Source organism: Podarcis cretensis (genome assembly GCF_951804945.1).
Source record: "Podarcis cretensis genome assembly, chromosome: 5".
Classification (NCBI taxonomy): Eukaryota; Metazoa; Chordata; class Lepidosauria; order Squamata; family Lacertidae; genus Podarcis; species Podarcis cretensis.
Window position 1 is genome coordinate 14,656,023 of NC_137174.1, and position 21,897 is coordinate 14,677,919.

The following is a 21,897-nucleotide window of genomic DNA, read 5'->3' on the forward strand; positions in this document are numbered from 1 at the left end:
CATAGTCTATGACATACATTTGTTTATGATGGCAGGCTTACATCTTAGGAGCATTTAAAAATAAGTTATCAAGATTGTTCCTTGAAAATTTGATGAATTGATGAATGCGTATCATAATTTAAACAAAAAATAAAATAAAAGGGAGAACTCTCTGGCAAAGCACATTTAACTAGATGAATATAAGCTGACACATGTCTTAACAATATGATATGCTAGAATGGGAAAGAAGAAGAATACCAGCTTTGCAAATAAGTACATTAAAAATCACCTTTCCATTAAAAATAATTAGTAGCCCAGTTGTCCATACAAAATTCCAATCTGCCTGTCATCTTAAATTCCAATGCTGGAATACTCTGATCATGGTCAGGTGCATCCCCCAAGAACTGCAGGCAGGAAGTTGTCCTGGCTCAGTTAAAAAGTGGATATATGGTCCACACATACCTTATCTGCTGGAGGCCCCAATCTGTATGTAGGCTCTGCAGCCTTCCTCTTATAGTAAAGCAACTTTTCTATAAAGTTAGCTAACTGACCTGTGGTATATGGATCTAGCTTCATTTCTTGGTAAATGTATTTACATGTTGTCTTCATTTTTTTTAACTGATTGACTGGTTGTAATCTTAAGCTCAAAGGGTTTATTGCTGTTTGGCACAGTGGTAAGAGCTGTAGGACAGCCATCAATTTCAATTTGTAGATAGGGGTAAGTCACTTAATGAAATCCATGTGAGTCTAATAGCAAGGTAGGCTGCCATCCTATCCTGGCAGCCACTTGGGCTGAAAGGACAAAGATTTATTAGAGCCATAACCATACTGATATGTCCTATTCTAACATTTTCATGGGAAAGTGCACAAAAGAAACACATACACAGTACTGTTATAGATATCTCAAGACTACAAACGTTCAAATACATACGAAGCAAGACAAAAATGTGTAAAAAAAGGGGGGGGGGACTGATAACTAAGTATTCAGGAAGCCAACAATTACTACTGTTATTAATACTTACATTCCTGCTTAAAAGTAAAATATTCTGTGAGGTGCCTGCATTCATGGTTGCCTCTCAAAAGAAATAATGTGCTTGGATACAGAATCTTCAGAACCCACAAATATAGCACACACTGTTGAAAAACAAGAGTACTAGTCATATGTGATAGCCCCATTTCAAGTATTACAGCACAATATCCAGCTGACGCATAGACTAATGCTCACTTAAACTTCATTTATCACATTTGTATACCACCCTTCCTTCAGGGAACTCAGGACAGTGTATTAGAAAATTACCATGGCAATTTGGAAAGGAATGACACAGAATAAGACAGAGTTCCCAACTTGCATTCTGTTACTGCTGAGAGGCAAGGAAATTGAAAGGCAATAATTGGCAGGTGGGAATAGCATACTGAGCCCATCTTTCCCCTTTACCTCCTCCCCATCAAGAAACATTCCTACTGGGGAAGTGATGAGATGAGAATTGACAAGCAGAAGGGTTAAACATACTACCCAATGGATCCTTCCATCCACACTTGTATGTAATTCTACTCTGTGGCTGAAGCTGAGTTCAAACATGGTGGTAACCTAAAATCCATTACTACTTGGCAATAACTGCCTGACACTTCAGAGGCATTCTAATGAATATTTCCTGTTGGTGCAAGAACATAGTATCAAATTCTGTGCAAAATGCCCGGTGTACAGCAGCACAGTGGAATGTCCTTGCATTAGTATTATAAAACCAACCACATCAGTTTTGAAAGGCCCAGTGTTTCCAAAAAATGCATCCAAATGTCTTAAGATGCCCTTGCACACACAGTTGTCAACCTAGATGGCTCTGCTCCAAGAGCACACTACTCTGTATGGTATGGAATATTAAGGATACAGAAAAGAAAGTTCCTTTTTTTAAAAAAAAGAAAGATAAAAAGCTGTTCACAATTAATCTAATGAATCTTTGAATCTAGTTTCACAGAACTCTAGAATGCTTGCTTCCTATCAGTCAGTTTCCTAATTGTTTACTGATGTAATGTAGGAGCAGGTAACGTACAGCTAAGAGGGGTCCAACTTATTTTCAGGCCTATCATGTGGCAAGGGTGGTCATTCTAGAAGGAAATCTGAGCAATTTTTATCACAATTAATAGAATTAATAAAAAGTGGATTGAAATAAACATGTTTTAACATTTCTCTTAAAAACCGACAGTGATGTGTGCCACAATTATTTCTTGGATGGGGATAGGAAATTCCAGAGGGATGGTGCCACTCCCAGAAAGTCCCTGTACCAGGGACGCATCAACCCAACATCTCTTATTGACAAGTCAGAGAACAGGCTGCTGTACATAAACGTTCTGAGACTATTATAGGTTTCAAATCAAATCTGAAACCTAGCGGCTTCAAATTTAAGTTGGGCCATGAAACCAACAGGCAACCACTGGTACAGAATTGGTGCAATGTGTTCCAGCTGCTTGGGCCCATATAAGCATTCTTGCTGCTGCATTGTGCACCAGCTATGGTTTCCAAACCAACTTTAAAGGTAGTCTCACATAGAACACATCAGTAATCCAGCCTGGACATAAGCAGTGCACATGCCACTAAGGCAAGCTACTTTCTCCAAATAGGGTGATAGCTGGAAAATTAGCCAATGCTGATGAAAAGCAGTTCTGGCCACTAGTGCCTTCATCAAGAGTGCCAAGCCCAGAAGCAAACCCAGAGTGCCTACCTCATTTGCCAGGGGGAGTGCAATCCTCTCTAAAACAGACTGCATCCATCCATCCAGATCAGCAGTTTCACAACCTGCCAAATTTCCATCTTGTCAGGATTAAGCTTAATCTGGTTTGCCCTAATCCATCCCAGAACTGCCTCTAGACACCTGCTCAGAACTTCCATCGCCTCCTTGAGATTAGATTACAGAAACAAGAAGAGCTGTGTCTCATCTGCATACTGATGACACTGCGCCCCAAATCAGAGCCCTGAGGAACTCCAAAGGTCAGTGGTTAAGAGGAGGAACAGAAGTCCTTTAGCACATGGAAACCTCTAGCGGACTGAAACACTGCCTTATGGTGTAGTAATATGTGAAAGATTGTGATTGTGGAAAAAATTACAAACCAAGCAAGGCTAATAAAGGGTGTAGGCACATAATATAATGGTTGATGTTATTGGAAGCCACCATGAGGCCCAGAAGAACCAGTGGGGTCATATTTTCAATGTTCTCAGGATAAGTCACCCACCAGGGCAAACAAGGCAGTTTCCATCCTTAATCCAGGGAAAGGAAAAAGGAAAAAAATGGAGCTGTTCTAAATAACTGGCGTCCTCCAAACTGCCTGATGCTGGCAAGACTTCACTCACCCTAGGACCTTGCTGAGCAACAGTAAGCCTGAAATGGGACAGTAATTTTCCAAAGCTGAGGAATCTAGACTCAGCTTCTTTAAGAGCAGTTTTATCATCACCTCCTTCAGAGAGAATAAACATACATCTTACCATGGTGAAACAGTTACTATAGCAAATAAATGGGAAAACCATTGTTGATATTAACATCAGGACACACACATTCAATTACCTCTATGCTAAAATATCCTCTGTCTACATAGTCACCAAGGAACAGGTATCTTGTGTTAGCAGGTGATCCTCCCACTTCAAATAGCTTCATTAGGTCAAAGAATTGGCCATGAATGTCACCACACACTGCAATAAAAATGCTGCTGATTAAAAAACCATGATGAAGTTCTACTGGTGGGAAAACCACCCAAACTAGATTCAATCAGGATTTCAGGTCAAGAATCTAGTCATTGCATCCTAATTATAAGTAGCAATTAGAATTAATTTTAAGTAGCAATGACTTCCCACCCCAGCACCAATCTTGCACCATCTGTTTTTCAGCTATTGTTCACACTCAGATTAATAGGACTGGAAAAAATATTTGCAGTGTCAGGTGCCACCAAGAATGTTCAAGTGTTAGGAACATATAAACTGTTCAGGGCTATTCAGTAGGTTGTCTGCATACCCTAGGAGCTACCAAACATTTTTATTGCCAACTTCCCTAAAGGAAGACAAAAGTTATTTGAACTTTCTCAAATCTAGATTATGGCAGAACTAAAATCTTAAATTGTATTCAAGCAAACTTGTCCTCTTTTTTCTCATTAATTTATCACTTGCTATTGCTCCATTCATTTTTTACCATAACTTTTGCTCCAATCTCTTCCTCATGTTGATCTTTCTTCTTTTTCCTAATTTTCCTTTCAGTCTTTGTCCTTACATCCCCTCTTCTTCCTGTTAACTATTCGTGCATGTAATTTCCACCTCTCCCATGACCACGTGGTACTGGGTGGAAGTGTTCACACACCAATGGCATATAGTCCTGGAGGCAACCAACTCTGGCACATGACATTTCATGCATTTACTCTTTTAACAAGGTAGTGTGAAACAGAGTTTCCCATATGGACTTGTTTTCTGAGTGACCATGGAATTTATCTCATTTCACAACCAAGTCTGACTGAATGTTGCCTGTGGTGTTCACTATGCAGCTCCACCATCAATGGTGATAGATAGGAAAACATACTTGACTTAATAGAAAGCATTGTGTATTTGGCTCCCAGTTTTTTCCTAATGCTGCTGCAGAGTTCTCTGGAGCTACAATCCCATATAGATAGATACTTCTTTGGGGGGTGAGGAGAGAAACACATACACACAAATGGAAGGAGACACACTATATATGGAAACCAGTCAAAAGTATGATATTCCAGCTGCAATGCATTCAGAAAGCGGATTCTCTTTAACTGAAAAGGTCCCAGCCTGAAAGTAAAAAGAGCACAATCTCCTGAGGGATATGGGAAATTTTTCATAAAGGTAAAGGGACAGAAAGACTTCAAAGTAAAAAATGATTTAAAACCGCTCTTTAAAAAGTCTAGCATCTGTGTAGCAAGCAGAGAACCATCTACTTTATCAAAGAAAGGAACTCTTAATATCTGTCTGGGAAGTTGAACATAAGGCTGCTGAGGAAAGACCTACCTGTTGTCAACTGAGTAGCACATGCATCAGGGGGCAAAGTTAATTTCCAAGAAATGAATCATGAATAAGGTCAGTCAGAACATCAGTTAAGCCGATAGTATTTAACTTGAATTGAACAGTAATAAATATATAATACAATATTTTAAAAATGCAGAAGAGAACTGCAGAAGAAATTAACCTTCACACTTTTGATGTCATACTATTCAAATATCCATGTCTACAACTTTAAAGCAATTCTTATATTAAAAATAAAGCACAATAACCTATCTCATTTCAGAACCAAAATTTCTTATGCAAGATATTCCAGTGTTTTGTCCAGTTCTAAAATATTAAAAGGTAGCCTTTATTTCCTGCAAAGCATTAATCATATCAACTTTCTGTAGTCATTTGACATGATTTATTTTACTCACCAATTACACCTGCCAATTCTTCAATTTAATTTTTTATTATTATTATCATCTTGCAGTAATCAGTAGATTACTAATACCTACCAGTTCTAGGTGTTCAAGAATAAAGCTATATTCTGAAATATACAAACATTGTCTTAATTTAAAAGGAAATAAACACTGTCAAATTTGCTAATGAACTCTATTATTTAAAATTCAACCTCCACTGCCTATGTAACTACCAGCGTTCCAAATTAATCTACCATCTAATTAATTAATTAACTTCTGGTCTATGAAAAATCATGCCCATTGAATCTTCAAGATGCTAGGAGCACTTGCAACAGTGAGCAGCATCCCAGCCTGAATGCTTGTGTGCACAGCCGTGGTCACAGCCTGCTAAAAGCACAATCTGTCCTTGCTTTGACTCAGTGAGCACCAGCAAGTGTTCCCCCTTTCCTTGTCCCAAAGACCAGTAACTAATCTTGGGGGGGGGGTGAGGAAAGTCCTGGTAGAGTGGCTTTTCCTGGCACAAACTCTTAACTATCAGTTCCAAAATCCCCATAAGGAAAGTGATGCTATGCACATCATTTCTGTCTGCGAGAAGGTTTGCTGCATGCAGGCTGCATGATCACATTTATCCTGCGAGTATTATCTCCCCTTCCCTGCCCCAAGTTCTCTCTGTTCTGTCCAGAACCCAAAGTAAGGTTGGAGAGATGGTAGGCAGTGTCCATGTCCCAGCAGTGTCCGAGGGCCTTCTTCCCAGGCAGAAATGATGCACATTCATCAGTTTCCCACTAGTAATCTCAATCCTCATCAGGAAAAGTCATTTCTCTGGGGCTAGGGGAGTACAAGGGACGCAGGTGGCGCTGTGGGTTAAACCACAGAGCCTAGGACTTGCCAACCAGAAGGTTGGCAGTTCGAATCCCCGCGACGGGGTGAGCTCCCGTTGCTCGGTCCCTGCTCCTGCCAACCTAGCAGTTCGAAAGCACGTCAAAGTGCAAGTAGATAAATAGGTACCACTCCAGCAGGAAGGTAAACGGCATTTCCGTGCGCTGCTCTGGTTTGCCAGAAGCGGCTTAGTCATGCTGGCCACATGACCCGGAAGCTGTATGCCGGCTCCCTCGGCCAATAAAGCGAGATGAGCGCCGCAACCCCAGAGTCGGCCACGACTGAACCTAATGGTCAGGGGTCCCTTTACCTTTACCTTGGGGGAGTACAAGGCATCTCTGCAACTTTCCCCCGTGCTGCTCCAAGATATGTTACGGAACCTTAAAGCAGAAATGGGAAAGAAAGCAGCAGAGGATGCTTTGTAGTCACTCACTAATGAAACACTAAGCAAAAATTCAAGACTTAGTGAACATTCACAAAGGAAGGGAAGCATTCATTTGGAAGGTTCACAAAGGCTTGGTCTCTTTCAGATAAGCAGCAGCAATGCTTGTGCATTCCTAGTCACAAGGCACCATCATTTTGCACATAAAGTGATGGGTATTTTATGTGTAGCAAAAGCAAATGATGCAGAAGTCTAAAAGCATGACAATATAAGGGTGCATAAATATGCTATTTATTCTATGAATTCCAATGTGTTTTGGGAAATACTAAAACTCTAAAATTAGGAAATACAACCTTTACGTTATAATTTAAAGTACTTAATCCTGCCTCCCCAAAAATATAAGCTAAAAAAAGCAAAACTTGATACATAGCCAAACTTATAAACAACCAAATCAAGCCTTAGATAAAATTTCAATGTATTAAATTTCAGAAGTGTAAATTGTATCACTACTAAAATTATTAAGCAAATATAAAATTTCAGAAAGACTTGTTCTAGTTTCCACTGGACCATTAAATTGTATTTTTTTTAGCAAGCTGAAAAACAAAGCTTCATCCAAGGTACAGTGAGCTGGTTCAAACATCACAATAAATCATGATCTGTATAATGACAAGAATGATATGAGACAAGTCTGAGACTTGCACACTCACCCTCTGCTCTCTCCTTTGGCACACCAGCAAGGAGATTAGATACAATGCCATTTTAACTGCAGCTTTTCACTGCATCTGAACCCAACAAACTGTGGTTAATATTAACTATGGTTTGTTTGAAACAAGTCAACTTCCAACCAGAGATTATGAATATTCCCCCCACCTGGCCGCAAATCATAGCTAGTACTAGATGGTTTATGTTCTGATGTAATGTTAAACTGTAGTCAACTGAAAGCAAAAAATCCCCTCCTTGCAATTGTACCACATGAGGAAGAAAAAGTGGGAGGACAGGTGCTCAAGGCTTATCAATGACATCACTACCCCAGTATATTTCAAAGCTCATATAATCCCTTTCTTTTCTTTACCATTCATGCGAAAATTCTACACCTTCAATCTTTCTACCTAAATTATTTTACTTTCAAAGGTACTGAAACCTCATTCCATGCATTTATGACATTAAAAGTGGCAACAGTTAGCCAGAGTTTGCACCTGTAATAGGAGCTTCAACTTCTATCATGGTTTTCTCTCTTCTTAAAATTGCAGCACCATCATTGATGATTCTTAGTGCAATTTCTTCATCTACCCGACCTTCTTTTATTAGGTGGTTTTTCAAAATATCAACCCGAGGTTTTCCAGCTGCATCAAACACTTCTTCTGATGTTAATCGGTGTGTTGGCGGAAAAGGGACAGCTGAAAATGAAATACCGCAAATATTACTTACAATCAATGACTTGAAAAAGCTCTGAGCACCATTTTGATCCAAGACAGACAAAAAAGTGACTTTTTTTAAAAGGAAGGAAGAAACACAGTTGGCTTGGTTATGTATGTATGTATACTAGGAAAATGAGGGGGCTGAATGTGTGGGGATGGAATACATTATAGGATGTGCACAAAGCACACAAAAATATAGTTTCCTTGGCAGTGAGGGCAAGGCGATTCAGTTTCAGAAATGCATGTGCATTGATTTAGTATTCCACACAGGAAAAGTGGCAGGCACTATTATTAGAGAAATAAAAGGGTGTGCTTTAGAATACCATTGAGGTTTGAAATAAACATATTCCCCATGTCTTGTGACTGCAGCAACTTAGAGTATGGTTCAGTTCAGACATAATGCCAAACTAAAGTTCATTAAGCAGTTTGAGGAGCTGTCTGAACCGACAAACCATAGCTTGTGCTAAATGTGAACTGGCGTGATGTCTGAATTCAGTTAAATAAAGCCATAATTATAATCTACCTCCACAGGCTGTTTCACCATAAGGACTGGAGTAAACAAAAAAATCTGACAATGACACTGGAAACAGAAAAGCAATTATAAACCAGCTACTTTGGGAAGCTCAGGACACTGTTTGGGTTCTAAGCTGTGGTTAGCACAAGCTATGGTTTGGTGTAGAAAGTCACAAACTCTGCTTTTTTTCCTGTGTTTGTGCTGGACAGTGCGGAGGAAAGGGGCAGGGGACGCATATTATCATCATCTCTCCTCAACTCCTAAAAGTCCTCATCCATCTGTGAAGCTCCATGGTTATGGCAGTACCAAATGGAGATATGACAGTAAAAATTAACTCTGGCATAATTTCCTGCCCATAGGGCTTAAAAACAACATGCTGCAATGTAACAGGCCAGTGCCAGTGGGCTAATTCCAAAGGGATGACACCAAAGGAGAATGCCACAAGGGCAGCCACCCCCTTTTTGACTTGTTTTGTTCCTTAAAGGAGATTGTTTTAACTTATTTTTGTCCAACTGACTGGGATAGTCCCTGTCAAGTGGTAAATGGCAGGTGTGCTGGCTGCCGCACTCAACACTAAGTGAGGAAGGGCTTAATCTCCCTAGGTGAAAAGGGAAGACATGGGGTGGGAATTAATGCCAGTGGTGCTGGTAGCAACTTTTCCCCATTTGGGTATTTGCTCTTTGTTGGTGGACCCAAGCAGGGCTCAGCAGAGGGACATCAAACCCCATCCAGTAAAGCAGACTGAAGGCTCAGATTGCCCTGTTACTGGGAATTTATTCAGTCCCCTTTGTTCCCAATTAAATCCTGCTGGGTGTTATGGAAAAAGAATCAATGCCAATATCTATCCAACTCTACAATTCTACGATTCTGTGAAGGCTTTAAAGCAGAGGGTGGATGGCTATCTGTAATGCATTATCTAGCTGAGATTCCTTCATTACAGGGGGTTTGAACACAAATTTAATTATTTCATTTTAAAAATGGTATCTGGTTCAAAATATTGACTCAGCTTACAGAAGACCACACAGATTTTACTCAATGATAATTTATACATTATAAGATTCATTATCCGTTATTTCCAGAGGGATATCTATGCTATTTTTTTGTAGCACAACAAAGTCTTGTGGCATCTTAAAGACATAACCTTTTGTGGACTACACTTTATTTCATCAAATGCAAATACCAAAATAATAGAAAAGAAGCTCCCACTCAATCAAATTTAGCTTTACTGTAACAAAGCAATAATGAATTTGTTTGCATTTACAAGGCTTACTTTATAATAGGTTTAGATGCTGTGAGGGGTGATTTTTATTTTATGTTTTGCTTTATTATATACCTCCTATGACACTGGAGGATGCACCACTGAACATACCAAGACTTTTGAATACAAATTTGTAGGATGGCACTGTTAACATTAAAAAAAATATATATGTTAAGTTGGGAATGGGTTCAGTAAAGGCAGAAAGTTGCTGTAAGCAGCCAAGAAAAGTAGCCCCTCAGCAGCAGCTGTCTGGACCACTTTGTCTAATGAAAAGCATGTGTCCTGCCCTGACCCAGCTTGAAGCTCAGGCGAAGCACACGGCTGCAAAGGCACTTACCAGTTAGTCTGAGTCACAGCAGGCAAAGCAAGGCAGGGTCACAACAGGTAAGGTAGGGGCTATCAGGACCTTGGACAGCACACTCCTGAAGATGGTGGCTAGAGAATCCTTCCACAAGGAGAGCTGTTGCCTCAGCAATGTGAACAAGCCGTACAAAGGTCTAGTCCTGCTGCCCTGCCCACGTCTGAGAGGTTGTCTGAGGGGGCAGGTTTCTGGGCACACAAGAGGGATCAGTGTGCCAACAGAGTTCATTGGGCCCAGTACACTATATATGTATTGCCCCTCCCAAAAGAGGATACAAATTTGCATATACTAATTTATAGGTAAATTAGCTCTCCCCATAGTGGGGAAGACGGTAACCAGGTTAGGAGACTAATCCATGTCTGGGTCTTTTTCTATGATAAGTATAAGGCAGGAGTGGGAAATCTTTGAATTATTTTTTTAAGGGGGACTGACTCACAGAAAAAACAAATAAGAGATTACACATAAAATGTCTGTCAGATTGTTAGATTTCCACCTGCTAACCGGCCATTCAAGACAAAGAGCTCTGCCCAGAGCCACTCCTAAACCATGCAAAGAACTCATGTTTCAGGAATTGTAAACAAATTATGTTATGCTAGATTTCTCATCAATTGATTTTAGGATGACAAAACTACATTTAGAGCAAGATCAGACATAGTATTTCTGATTTCAATATGATGATGCTGAAACAGATCTAAGATTTACAATAATCAAGGCTGAATACTATACACTTTCTTGGAAGGTGTGAGTGCATGGCTTGGGGGTACTTCTGGATCCATTATGTTGCATGAGCCTTCAACTGGTGGCCCAGCTGCAGCTGTATCTGGACAGGGGAAGCCTGACTTCTATTGCCTGTGCACTGGTAACCCTAGTTTGGACTACTGCAGTGCATTGGCTGCCTTTAAAGAAAGTTCAGAATCTGCAGCTCATGCAAAATTTGGCAACCAGGTTGTTGATGGGAGCTGATGATATGAAAGGAGCAAGGTTGCAAAGCCAGTTTTAAGCCACAAATAGATTCATAGGCATAAAGGCAAAACATAAAAGTTTAAAAACATCAGGACAGGAAACTGGATCTGGAAGCACAGTGTCAACTAGTCCACTTGGTGCAAAATGAATGTAATGTGTCTCAACTCTCTACCACCAAAAAACACCCAATTTTCGGCTGGTGAACCCTTTCCTGAACAGAGACAGTTTAGATACAGTAGCCTCTAGATTGAATTATTTATTTTATTTTATTATTTACCGTACTTCTGCTATTTTTATATTGCTGAATAGCCAAGCTGCATTATATTGTTTCCTGCTTGGCAGGGGGTTGGACTCGATGGCCCTTGTGGGCTCTTCCAACTCTATGATTCTATGATATGCAGGGCTATCCTTACAGTTTATTCAGAATCTGCAGCTAGTGCAAAACACAGTGGTTAGGATGCTCAGTGGTACATTCTACTGTGCACATAACACACATGTGCTCAACTGAACTACCAAGCCAAGTTTAACGGGTTGTTGCTGATTTATATGGCAATGAATACTAAGTATCTCCTTCTACATAATCCAACTCATTCATTTGGTGACCTTACGGCACTGGACCCTGTGATCAGCACCTGAACTCCTTCGTGTGCCCCCTTCCATGAGAGGTTGGGAGGGTGACAACAAAAGAAAAGGTCTTTTCTGTTGTGGCCCCTGTGGGAGGCAAAAAATGATCTTCTCCCAGGCCTTTGGCTAATTAAAAAGTCTGTGACAGAACAGTGTTATTGTTTTTTGTTTGTTACTATGTTATGTATTTTTTTTGTTTTTATATTGTAAATCACTCTGTATTATGATGGTGTTTTTAGCAGTTTGTGTTTTTATCTGTAAGCTACCATGAGTCCCAATCAGGGGGAAAGTTGGGGTATAAATATATAGATAGCAATATTTCATTCTACTATACTGCCCTTGACAAAGAAAAGCTTTTCAATAATAATATTAATCACATTCCTAGCAGTTCTTTTTATCTGTAAGCTGCCTTGAGTGCTCATCAGGGGGGAAAGACAGGGTATAAATAAAATACATAAACATTTTACATACATTGCCCTCGACAGAGAACAGCTGTGCTATACCAGCTGGAACACTCAATGTATTTCCCTTTCATCTCACCCCTTTTTGTTTCCCTGCCTTGGGGGGGGGGGAAACTAACCCGAAAACCCAGGATTCAAATAAGCAATCCCCGCCGAAATTTCAGGTGGGGGGAGGCAACCCCACAAACTCTCTCAGCCCAACTCAAGAGGGTTGTTCGGAGGGCTAGCAAACAAAAACCAGCACGCACCTTCGCTGCATAAAGGAAACAACTACAACACCACAGAAAAATCCCCCCCCCCGGCATCCCGATGGACATCCACCACACAACCACGCTCGCAGGCAGGCGCCATACAAACAAGCAGCCAGTGCGCTCTTCCCTCCCTCGGGTGAGGAAGCGGGCACGAAGAGGACGCGAGTGGCGCCTGCAGCCGCCTCTCAGGCCCGCACCCGCAGCACGTATGAACTCCCCACATACACGCGCGGAGCGAGGGGAACTGACGGGCGAGGCGCGGGATCGCCCAGCCCAGCCCCAGGAGGCGGGCCTAGCGAGGCGGCCGGGCCTGGCCGGGCCTGTCACTCACCCTTGACGGCCCGCTCACAGGTACCGTGAGGCGTCGCCAGCGCAACCTGAGTCCCCTCCTTGCCGGACATGGCGCGGGCGGCGAGAGCAGCAGCAGCAGCAGCAGCAGCGACGGCGGCTCCCTCAGCGTCTCTACCCGCCCCGGCCGCCCCCCGCCCCGGCTGCGGTTCTCTTTATCCGCCTCCCGCCGGGGCCCGGCCAGCGCGAGGGCGAGGGGCGGGCGGCGAGAGACTAGGGGCGGGCGGGAGCAGCCAGGGCCCAAAGCAACATGGCGGCGGACTAGCCGCTGAGGGAAAAAGAGCGCGCGAGCGCGAGTGACGAGGCGGCGGGTGCAGCCCGCCTCGGGACCGGCATGCACCGCGCCCGCAATTCCCCCCCCCCCCGCCGCCCCCGCCACAAGGAGGCTTAAGGGAGCGCCTCAGAAGTGCTCGGCTGAGGCGCCATAATTAAAGGCTCCTCATGCAAATAAATGAGGGTGCTTCCGAAATGCTTTTCTTTCCCCCTTTCTTTTTTTTTTAAAGCGTCTATTCCTCTCAGTAGGAATATATTGTGGCATATTAACTGCCCTCCCCCATAGCGGTGTTGATATTGGACGGTTGCAAGGCGGCTCACAAAAGTGTAAAAAAAAAAAGCGTGTCGAAATTCCCCCAAGCAATAAAACAAGGGCGAGAGCCACAGTCCCAAGGGACCTCCCATAATATCTCTTATTTTCCACACAGACACGATTGCTTTTTAAATGGGATTGGACCCTCTCGGCTCAGTATCCTGTGGAGGGGAACTGCTGAGGCTTCCCTAAATCCAGCGCCAGCAATAATAATAAAAGAAAAAGTGAACGAAACTGCAATTACAACTTTATTTTTTTGCACAGGCAGAAGCTATAATAAAGTTCCCTTTAAAAGCCTTCAAGCGGTCCAAAACATTTAGGAAGCTCACTTCCCCAGTGTCATCATGCTGCATAAATTATTTCATGTGACAATTCGTGGATTGTCCAAAGAAAAGGCTCTTTTGGTAGCTTCATATTAAATCACCATTAATATTAAATTACTCTGCCTAGAGGCTTTTATGCTGGACTTATAACTGGCAAACCCAGGCTTTTATAAAAACTAGAAGGTGGTCCTGGTTCAGACTATGGGATACAGGATGCTTATCCGAGAGGGCCTCCTCTGTCTAGAGAGAGGTTATTAAACTGGACAATAAACTGGTGGGCACCTTGGACTAGATCAAGACCATCCATATTAAGAAAATATTATTCTGCATCAGTTTCTACATCTAGGAGAATATATTCACCTTGTATATCTTTATGTGAACTCAGGATCGTAACAATGAGATTTTTATGAAACAACACTGATCTCTTTTTAGCTTGCTTAGACTTCCATGCTACACATATTTCTCCTTCCTAGCTTTTATTTGCTATTGACAAATATTTTTTAAGCAGCAGGTGTGACCCTTGAGGGAATGTTTTACCTGTGTAGTGTTATAAGTCAAAGCTCCTGGACCAGTTTGCTAGAGAGAACATAGGGTTGCCATATTTCAAAATGTGAAAATCCAGGCAAAAAAGCTTTTAGCCCACCACAAGCCACAAAGCTGAAAACAATCTGCATGGCTGAGCTTCGTAGTTCAGACATCATCTGAAGCTAAACTGAAGCATGTCTAATTGAATTGTCATTTTAAGCCTACCTGAACAAAGCTACTGTATCTGTTATTCTGCAACAGAAACTGAGTAAAGGTTATTTTTACCTTTTACAATGTTGCTTGTGTGATTATTCTTTTAAGGAGGAGGAAGGGGGGGATATCAGGAGAATCCAGTCTGCCTTAAAGCATCCTGCATTACTTAAACTGAAAGGCTAAAACTAGCCTATCTAAGCTTCTTTATAAGCTGCAAAAGGATGCACTCTGCCGAACTCACAAATGTGAGGATGCATAACATCTAATAAATAGTCTCCTAACATCTATACACATTGCTACACCCGACACAGAACATGCTGAATCCTTAACCCAAGCCACATTTTCAAACACTCCTTAACTCACCTTTCTCTTCACACACATACTTCTCTCTCCACTCCCATTTATTTAAAATTATAGCCCACCTATATTAATAGTGCCTGTAGCAACATCCCTGACCACAAGCCAAGCTGATTGCAACAAAATACTTACAATATGTAGGAATTAAAACGTGATCAAATTTGCATTTATTTTCCAGCTAACCCTTGCCCCTCTCACTAGCACCTTCTTCATTAGCCTGGGTTCCAGCGATAAGGGCATATAGATCACCACCTTGTAACCTAATTTGTGTGTTGTCTTTTGTTACCTTATTCTACCACCTTAAAAGTATTAAAATGTAAGAAAACCAGTGTCTTCACAAATCCTCATCTACAAAGCAAAAAATAAAATCAAAAGTGAAATAGCAGCCTGTGTTTCGCCTTATACTCAATGTACTTACTTTTCACCAGAATCGAGGCAGCATCAGAAGTCAGTGTTCACAATGATGCTCGCACATTGCTGATACGAGCCTTTGGCCTTGATTTGCAGCCCAGTAAGTCTGTTTTTGGCACAGCTGTGCTCTATTCAGCTTTGTAACAAGGCAATTCACTCCAGCTGATCGCTCCTGCATCACCACTAGCAGGTGACATGAGAGCTTTTAAAAGGTTGCTCTGAGCGTGGTTGTTACTAGAGACATCATATGACAGTGCTACAGAGGAATACTGAAAATTGAATGGGCAACCATATCACATTTAGGTCAGGTGTAAAAATATTACCTGCAGCTCAGTGCTCAGACTGCATACAAAAAACAAAAACAAGAAACAAACCCCAGAAACCACAGCATCATGTTAAATGAGCTGTACATTTAGTAAGTTGCACTAGGAAAAAAAGTATAATTGTCGAGCAGGATGACAATTTGGCATATGTATTTAGAAGGAACACTAGGCAGCAGTCTAGGTTTTATATGGAGGTCAAGAACTTAACAATCCACTTTTCAGTCTAATAGTTTCTGTGTGGGAGCAAACAATGGTGTTCATTGTAACACTGGCAAGTCTTTGACGATATTCCCTAAAAGGATAATGTAACAATGTGCCAGGTTCTTGCAAGACTCAAGCAATGAGACAAAGAAGAACAATTCACAAAGCTCAGATTTTTCACACACCAACACTCCTGGTAGAGCTTAGCTCCTAAGTTCAAAATATCTAATTTTTAAAAAGCAATTAATTACCAATTCAACACACCTACCTCTTAGCAGGAGCTACAGGCAATGTAAAAAAATCCCAAAAGGAACGGAGATCATATGGAAGTCAGTAGCCAGCCCAGCCCCTCTAACAGGCAGAGAGCAGTTTTCCTTCAAATACCGTAAAGTCTCAGACTAACTCTGACAGGCAGCAGATGGTATGGAGATTCCTTACCTGTTAACAAATTGTTTTATCTTTTAATTTTTATCTTTAATTACTTCCCCCCTTTCCTCCAAAGAGCTCAGGTCAGCATACATGTGCCTTACCTTTCAATTTAACATTCACAACGACCCTATGAAGTAGGGTATGAGACCGATTGGCCAAGCCTGGCAAGCTTGATGACTGAGCTGGGATTTGAACTTTTTGGCCACACTTCCAACCACACTGGTGAACTTCTACATATGTTTATAGAATAACCACACTAGTATAGGGTGTTAGGGGAGCGGTAGTATCTCTGTTAGGGACGCAGGTGGCGCTGTGGGTTAAAGCCTCAGCGCCTAGGACTTGCCGATTGAAAGGTCGGCGGTTCGAATCCCTGCGGCGGGGTGCGCTCCCGTTGCTCGGTCCCAGCGCCTGCCAACCTAGCAGTTCGAAAGCACCTCCGGATGCAAGTAGATAAATAGGGACCGCTTACCAGTGGGAAGGTAAACGGCGTTTCCGTGTGCGGCTCTGGCTCTGGCTCTGGCCAGAGCAGCGATGTCACGCTGGCCACGTGACCCGGAAGTGTCTCCGGACAGCGCTGGCCCCTGGCCTCTTAAGTGAGATGGGCGCACAACCCCAGAGTCTGTCAAGACTGGCCCGTACGGGCAGGGGTACCTTTACCTTTACCTTTTTAGTATCTCTGTTGGGGGACATATTGTGCTGCTTCTGGGGTAATTTGTCCACCTTTGGTCCATACCCTGCACTCAGCTTTCACCCGTGGCTACTAGAAGTTGCCAGCATGTAACAGCAGCCACACCCTGGAAATGGCTTTGATTGGCTGGCTAAACCAGGTGAGGGTAGCTGATCCTTGGTGAGTTAGGAACATCTTCGGGAGAAGAAAAGGCTAAGAAGTAAATCCTACGCAAATCTGGAGTCCCTACGGTGGCTGCATGGTGCCTTGGTACGCCCCCTTCTAGCAACTCCTGCAGCCAAGCTGGTGTCAAACGTATAGCTCTGCTTCTCTTTGGACCACATCAGTGAGGATGAGAGGGGAGGGGGAGTCCTGTCATCTGGGCAGTCAAAAACCTCCAAACACACTGCCCAGGCTTGCGCCCTGAGGTTACTTTGGTGCTGCTAATGCAGCCGTTTGTCTTCACTTCTGGAGGCACACTCCCTTCTCTCTCCAGACAGATGGATGCCAAAGACATAGCAGCACGGTACTCTTACACCTCTGCCTATAGAGTGGGAAGTCCTGGACTTCTGGTCGGCGCCAGCGCTTAATGGCGGCTCTCTCCCCGATCTCCGGAGAGAGGGCTGCTTCACGAGTTCGGGTCTGACCGCTACGGCGAAGCGGGGACCCCTAAAATCACAGGCGCGGAAGCCTGTGAACAAGGAGACTCGGTGGGCACCATTTGCGCCCCCCTTTACTGCAAAAGAGCCTTTTTAAAGGCTCCGGAGGAGCATCGGGGGATCGTGCGGTGCCGAGAGTCGCTACCCAGCCCGTGAAGTGAAGCCGCGTCGCCATAGGCGGAGAGCGCCGATTCCTTCCTGAAATCTGGACTGAAATTGAAATACCCGTAAGTAGGATTGGGAAACCTACTGGGATTATAAAGAAAAAAACGTTTGAAATTTGGCTGAAAATGGGGATGGTAAATAAAGGAAGTCTGCCCCCCCCCCCCCGGACTGCATGGCTTTTAAAGCAACGGAACTGGAAAGCTGCAATTGAAGGAAAAGTAACTTTGAGCTTTTGAATTATTTAACTTTGGCATTGAACTCTAACTACCCCTCCAGCAAGCAGGAGCAGGGGGGGAAGAAAAGGGAACCTGGCTTAACCTGCATGAGAGGAAATTTAAGTGATTAATTCCTGCTGTCTCTGACTCTGGGAACAGACTGCCTGGGCGAAGCGCTTTGACAGGAACTGTCTGACAGAACTTGCTGCAAAGCGGAGAGCTTAAATAGATACAATTTTGGGGACTTTACAGAAATAATATTGTTGCAATTGGAAGATTGAAAGTTTCTTTGTCAAAAAAAAAAAACTTTTCTCCAAGAGGGCTTTTGGTTTCTTTGTTTCTTCTGCTTATTGGACACAATGTACTGCTCCCTCTAGAGGGCTGAAAGGCTACAGCTGTAACATAGACTGTCAAATAAAAACAAGTCACTGGATTTTTCCATTCAAGAGCTGTTCCTGTGGGAACGACCTTGGGACATGAGTGGCTCTGCAGAAGATATAACAACAAGATCTAAGGCTAAAGCTGCACAAAAGAAAAGAGGCTCAATATCAGGCTTACTGCCAACAGGCACAGCTGGACAGGAGAAAGGTATAAACGTATTCATGGATTCAGTGACTCAAGCATTACTCAAAATAAATGAATCTTTAGAAAATTTGACTAAGCAGAGCACGGAGAACACCAAACAACTGACAGAACTTACAACAAAATTGGACTTAAATACCAAAAGCATTACATCTAATACAGAAACCATAAATAAATTGGTTCAAGAAAACGCCACAATTCGAAAGATTGCAGAAGAAGCTAAATTTACTGCAGAAACCACACAGGAAAGTTTAATACCAGTCTGTAAGAAGTTGGACCAGCATGAGGCGGCCTTGTCTTTGTGGGAGATGCAGAGGAAAGAGAAGAATTTGAGACTTAGGTTGGTCCCTGAAAGTGAAGGGGACAACCTAGTGGACTTTCTCACAAAAGAATTATCAGAATTTTGGCAGGTAAATTCAGAGGAAGAAGAATTTAAGATAACAACTGCCTTCAGATTGGGCAGAAGGCAAGGCAGGAAGATCCCAAGGGATTGTCTGATAACTCTGAGATCTAAAGAGGAAAGAGATAAAATTTTAAATTTACATTACCAGAGATCCCTTCAGATTGGAAATGCTTCTGTTCAAATTTACAAGGACATCCCAAAATACATTCTGGAGGTAAGAACTTATTTTAAGAACCTGGTTGACCTGCTGAAGAAGAATAACATACCTTTTAGGTGGGAATTTCCACAAGGTTTGTCTTTTAACTTCAAAGGAAAGAAAGTCAAAATAAGAACAGTGCAAGATAAAGAACAATTCCTAGACAGAAACGAGGAGGACCTTTTGAAGGGAGTGCTAGACTCGACCTCTGATACAGACCTTGGAAACTTGACATTTGGACTGAAGTCACCAACGGAAGAACAGCTGCAGGGAGCAGCTGGAGGTAATTAACTAATAATGTCTCTGCAATTTTTAACCTGGAACTGTAATGGACTGAACCTTCCCAGAAAAAGGCGGGAGGTCTTTCACATCCTGAAAAGAGAACAATTGGATTTGATATGTCTACAAGAAACCCACGTGACAAGGGCACATAGAAGATTACTTATAAATAAAAGATTAGGACAGGAATTTATTTCATCAGACAAAGTTAAGAAAAGAGGAGTGGTGATTTATGTAAAGGAAAAATTGGCTCCAAAATTGATTTTTAAAGATGAACATGGAAGAATTTTGGCAATTGAGATACAAATCCAAGGAGAAAAACTCCTGATAGTTGGCATCTACGCACCAAATGAAGGGAAGGCAGAATTCTACAAGAAATTGCATGAGACATTAATGGATTATTTGGACTATAAGGTGATCTTATTAGGAGATATGAATGGCGTGGTCTCTACAAATATGGATAAAGCACAAAGACAGGTGGTCTCTAAGGATCTCTAAGACCTTTTTTGAAATGACTGAAAACATGGACTTGATTGATATCTGGAGAACAAGAAACCCTCTTGAGAGAGAGGGAACATTCTTTTCAGAGGCACAAATGACATGGACAAGAATAGATCAAATATGGATTACTAGTGGAATGGCTCCAAGGATAAAAAAGGTGGAAATCTGCCCAAAGACATGCTCCGACCATAACGCAGTGAAGATGGAAATGAAACTAACAACAGCTGGATCCTTCAGATGGAGAATGAATGACACCCTATTCAGAGAGGTTACAAAAAGGCCCAAAAAACCTTGAAGGACTATTTTGAGATAAATCTGAGGACAGATGTTGAGAAAAGAGTGATTTGGGACGCAAGCAAGGCCGTGATGCGAGGTTTTCTGATACAACAGAACTCTTTAAAGAGAAAGAAACAAAATGAAAGGAAGGATAAGATTCTGGAAAAAATAAAAGAAGGAGAAAAGAAATTGAGGTCTAAACCAAAGTCTCATGAGATTTTGAGAGAAATTAAGTTTTATCAGATGCAATATATGGAATTGATGAACCAGGAGATAGAATGGAAAATCAAGCAAATGAGACAGAGGACATTTGAATCAGCGGACAAATGTGGGAAACTTCTAGCATGGCAATTGAAGAAGAGACAGAAACTAAATACAGTCACAAGCTTGGAGGTGGATGGAAAGAACATTTTTAAACCAAATGAGATCAGCAACTGCTTTCAGAGCTACTTCAGGAGATTATATGCACAAGGGCCGGAAAACGAAGGAGACATAGAAGATTTTCTTAAGAAATATGGATTACAAAAAATTTCGCAACAAAGTATGTTGATTTTAAATGAGAAAATAACAGATCAAGAAATGGAGGGTGCCATTCAAAACATGCAACTAGGGAAATCTCCAGGACCAGATGGACTAACCTCCAGATATTATAAAGCATTGAAAGAATGGTTAATACAGCCGCTTAAGGAGGTTTGTAATGAAATATTAGAGGGGGAAAAGGCACCTGAATCGTGGAAAGAAGCATTTATTACACTTATACCAAAGACTGAAACTGAAAAAAACCAGATCAAGAACTACCGCCCTATATCATTACTTAATGTGGATTACAAAATATTTGCTGATATTTTAGCAAAAAGACTGAAGAGGGTGTTAATGGAGGAGATTTATAAGGACCAGGCAGGCTTTCTCCCAGGAAGACACTTATCAGACAACGTAAGGAATATAATTGACATTATGGAAATGCTAACTGTAAATATTAATACGAAGGCAGTCCTAATCTTTGTGGACGCGGAGAAAGCCTTTGATAATATCTCTTGGAACTTCATGAAGAAGAATCTCCATGGGATGGGGGTAGGCCAAAGGTTTGAAAATGGTATAAGTGCAATATATTCTGAACAAAAGGCAAAGCTAATTGTAAATAACGTGGTTACTGATGAACTTTCCATAGAAAAAGGGACACGGCAGGGGTGCCCAATATCCCCATTACTTTTTATATCAGTCCTGGAGGTTCTGTTGAATATGATCAGGGGGGACTAGCTGGTAAAAGGAGTTCAGGTCGGAGCTAAACATTACAAATTGAAGGCATTTGCAGATGACCTAGTATTGACTTTACAAGAGCCAGACACTAGTACAAAAAGAGTTTTAGAGTTAATTCAATTCTTTGGTCAGGTGGCAGGATTCAAGTTGAACAAACAAAAAACTAAAGTTTTGGAAAAAAATTAACAAATGTCGAAAGAGAGAGATTCCAAAATGAAACTGGGTTAATGGTGGCAAAGAAAGTAAAATATTTGGGGATTAACATGACATCTAAAAATGTGAATTTATTTAAAGACAATTATGATAAATGCTGGACAGAGGTAAAGAAAGATCTAGAAATATGGTCGAATCTGAAGCTTTCCTTGTTAGGCCGAATCGCAGTGATTAAAATGAATGTATTGCCTAGAATGTTATTTTTGTTCCAGACATTACAAATCATGGATAAACTAGATTGTTTCAAGAAGTGGCAGAAAGATATATCTAAATTTATCTGG

General features: G+C 41.8%; 1 protein-coding gene across 7 annotated transcripts in view; it reads right to left on the bottom strand.

Annotated features, from left to right (window-relative positions):
• PPP3CB (protein phosphatase 3 catalytic subunit beta) overlaps positions 1 to 15,387 on the bottom strand; it is a 37,408-nt gene extending 22,021 nt beyond the window's left edge. For 2 of the 7 annotated variants that reach the window (XM_079975267.1, XM_079975268.1), the window contains exons 1-4: positions 12,819 to 13,102; positions 7,834 to 8,034; positions 3,534 to 3,658; positions 1,002 to 1,113 (exon numbers count right to left, since the gene is read on the bottom strand). In XM_079975267.1, the coding sequence (XP_079831393.1) occupies positions 1,002 to 1,113; positions 3,534 to 3,658; positions 7,834 to 8,034; positions 12,819 to 12,888 (508 nt within the window). In that variant the 5' untranslated portion in view covers positions 12,889 to 13,102. Of the gene's footprint in view, positions 1 to 1,001; positions 1,114 to 3,533; positions 3,659 to 4,658; positions 4,682 to 7,833; positions 8,035 to 12,818; positions 13,104 to 15,257 lie in introns of those variants that run through there. The other 5 variants (XM_079975270.1, XM_079975266.1, XM_079975269.1 and 2 more) reach the window with 5 other exon arrangements.
• Positions 15,388 to 21,897: the final 6,510 nt, after the last annotated feature.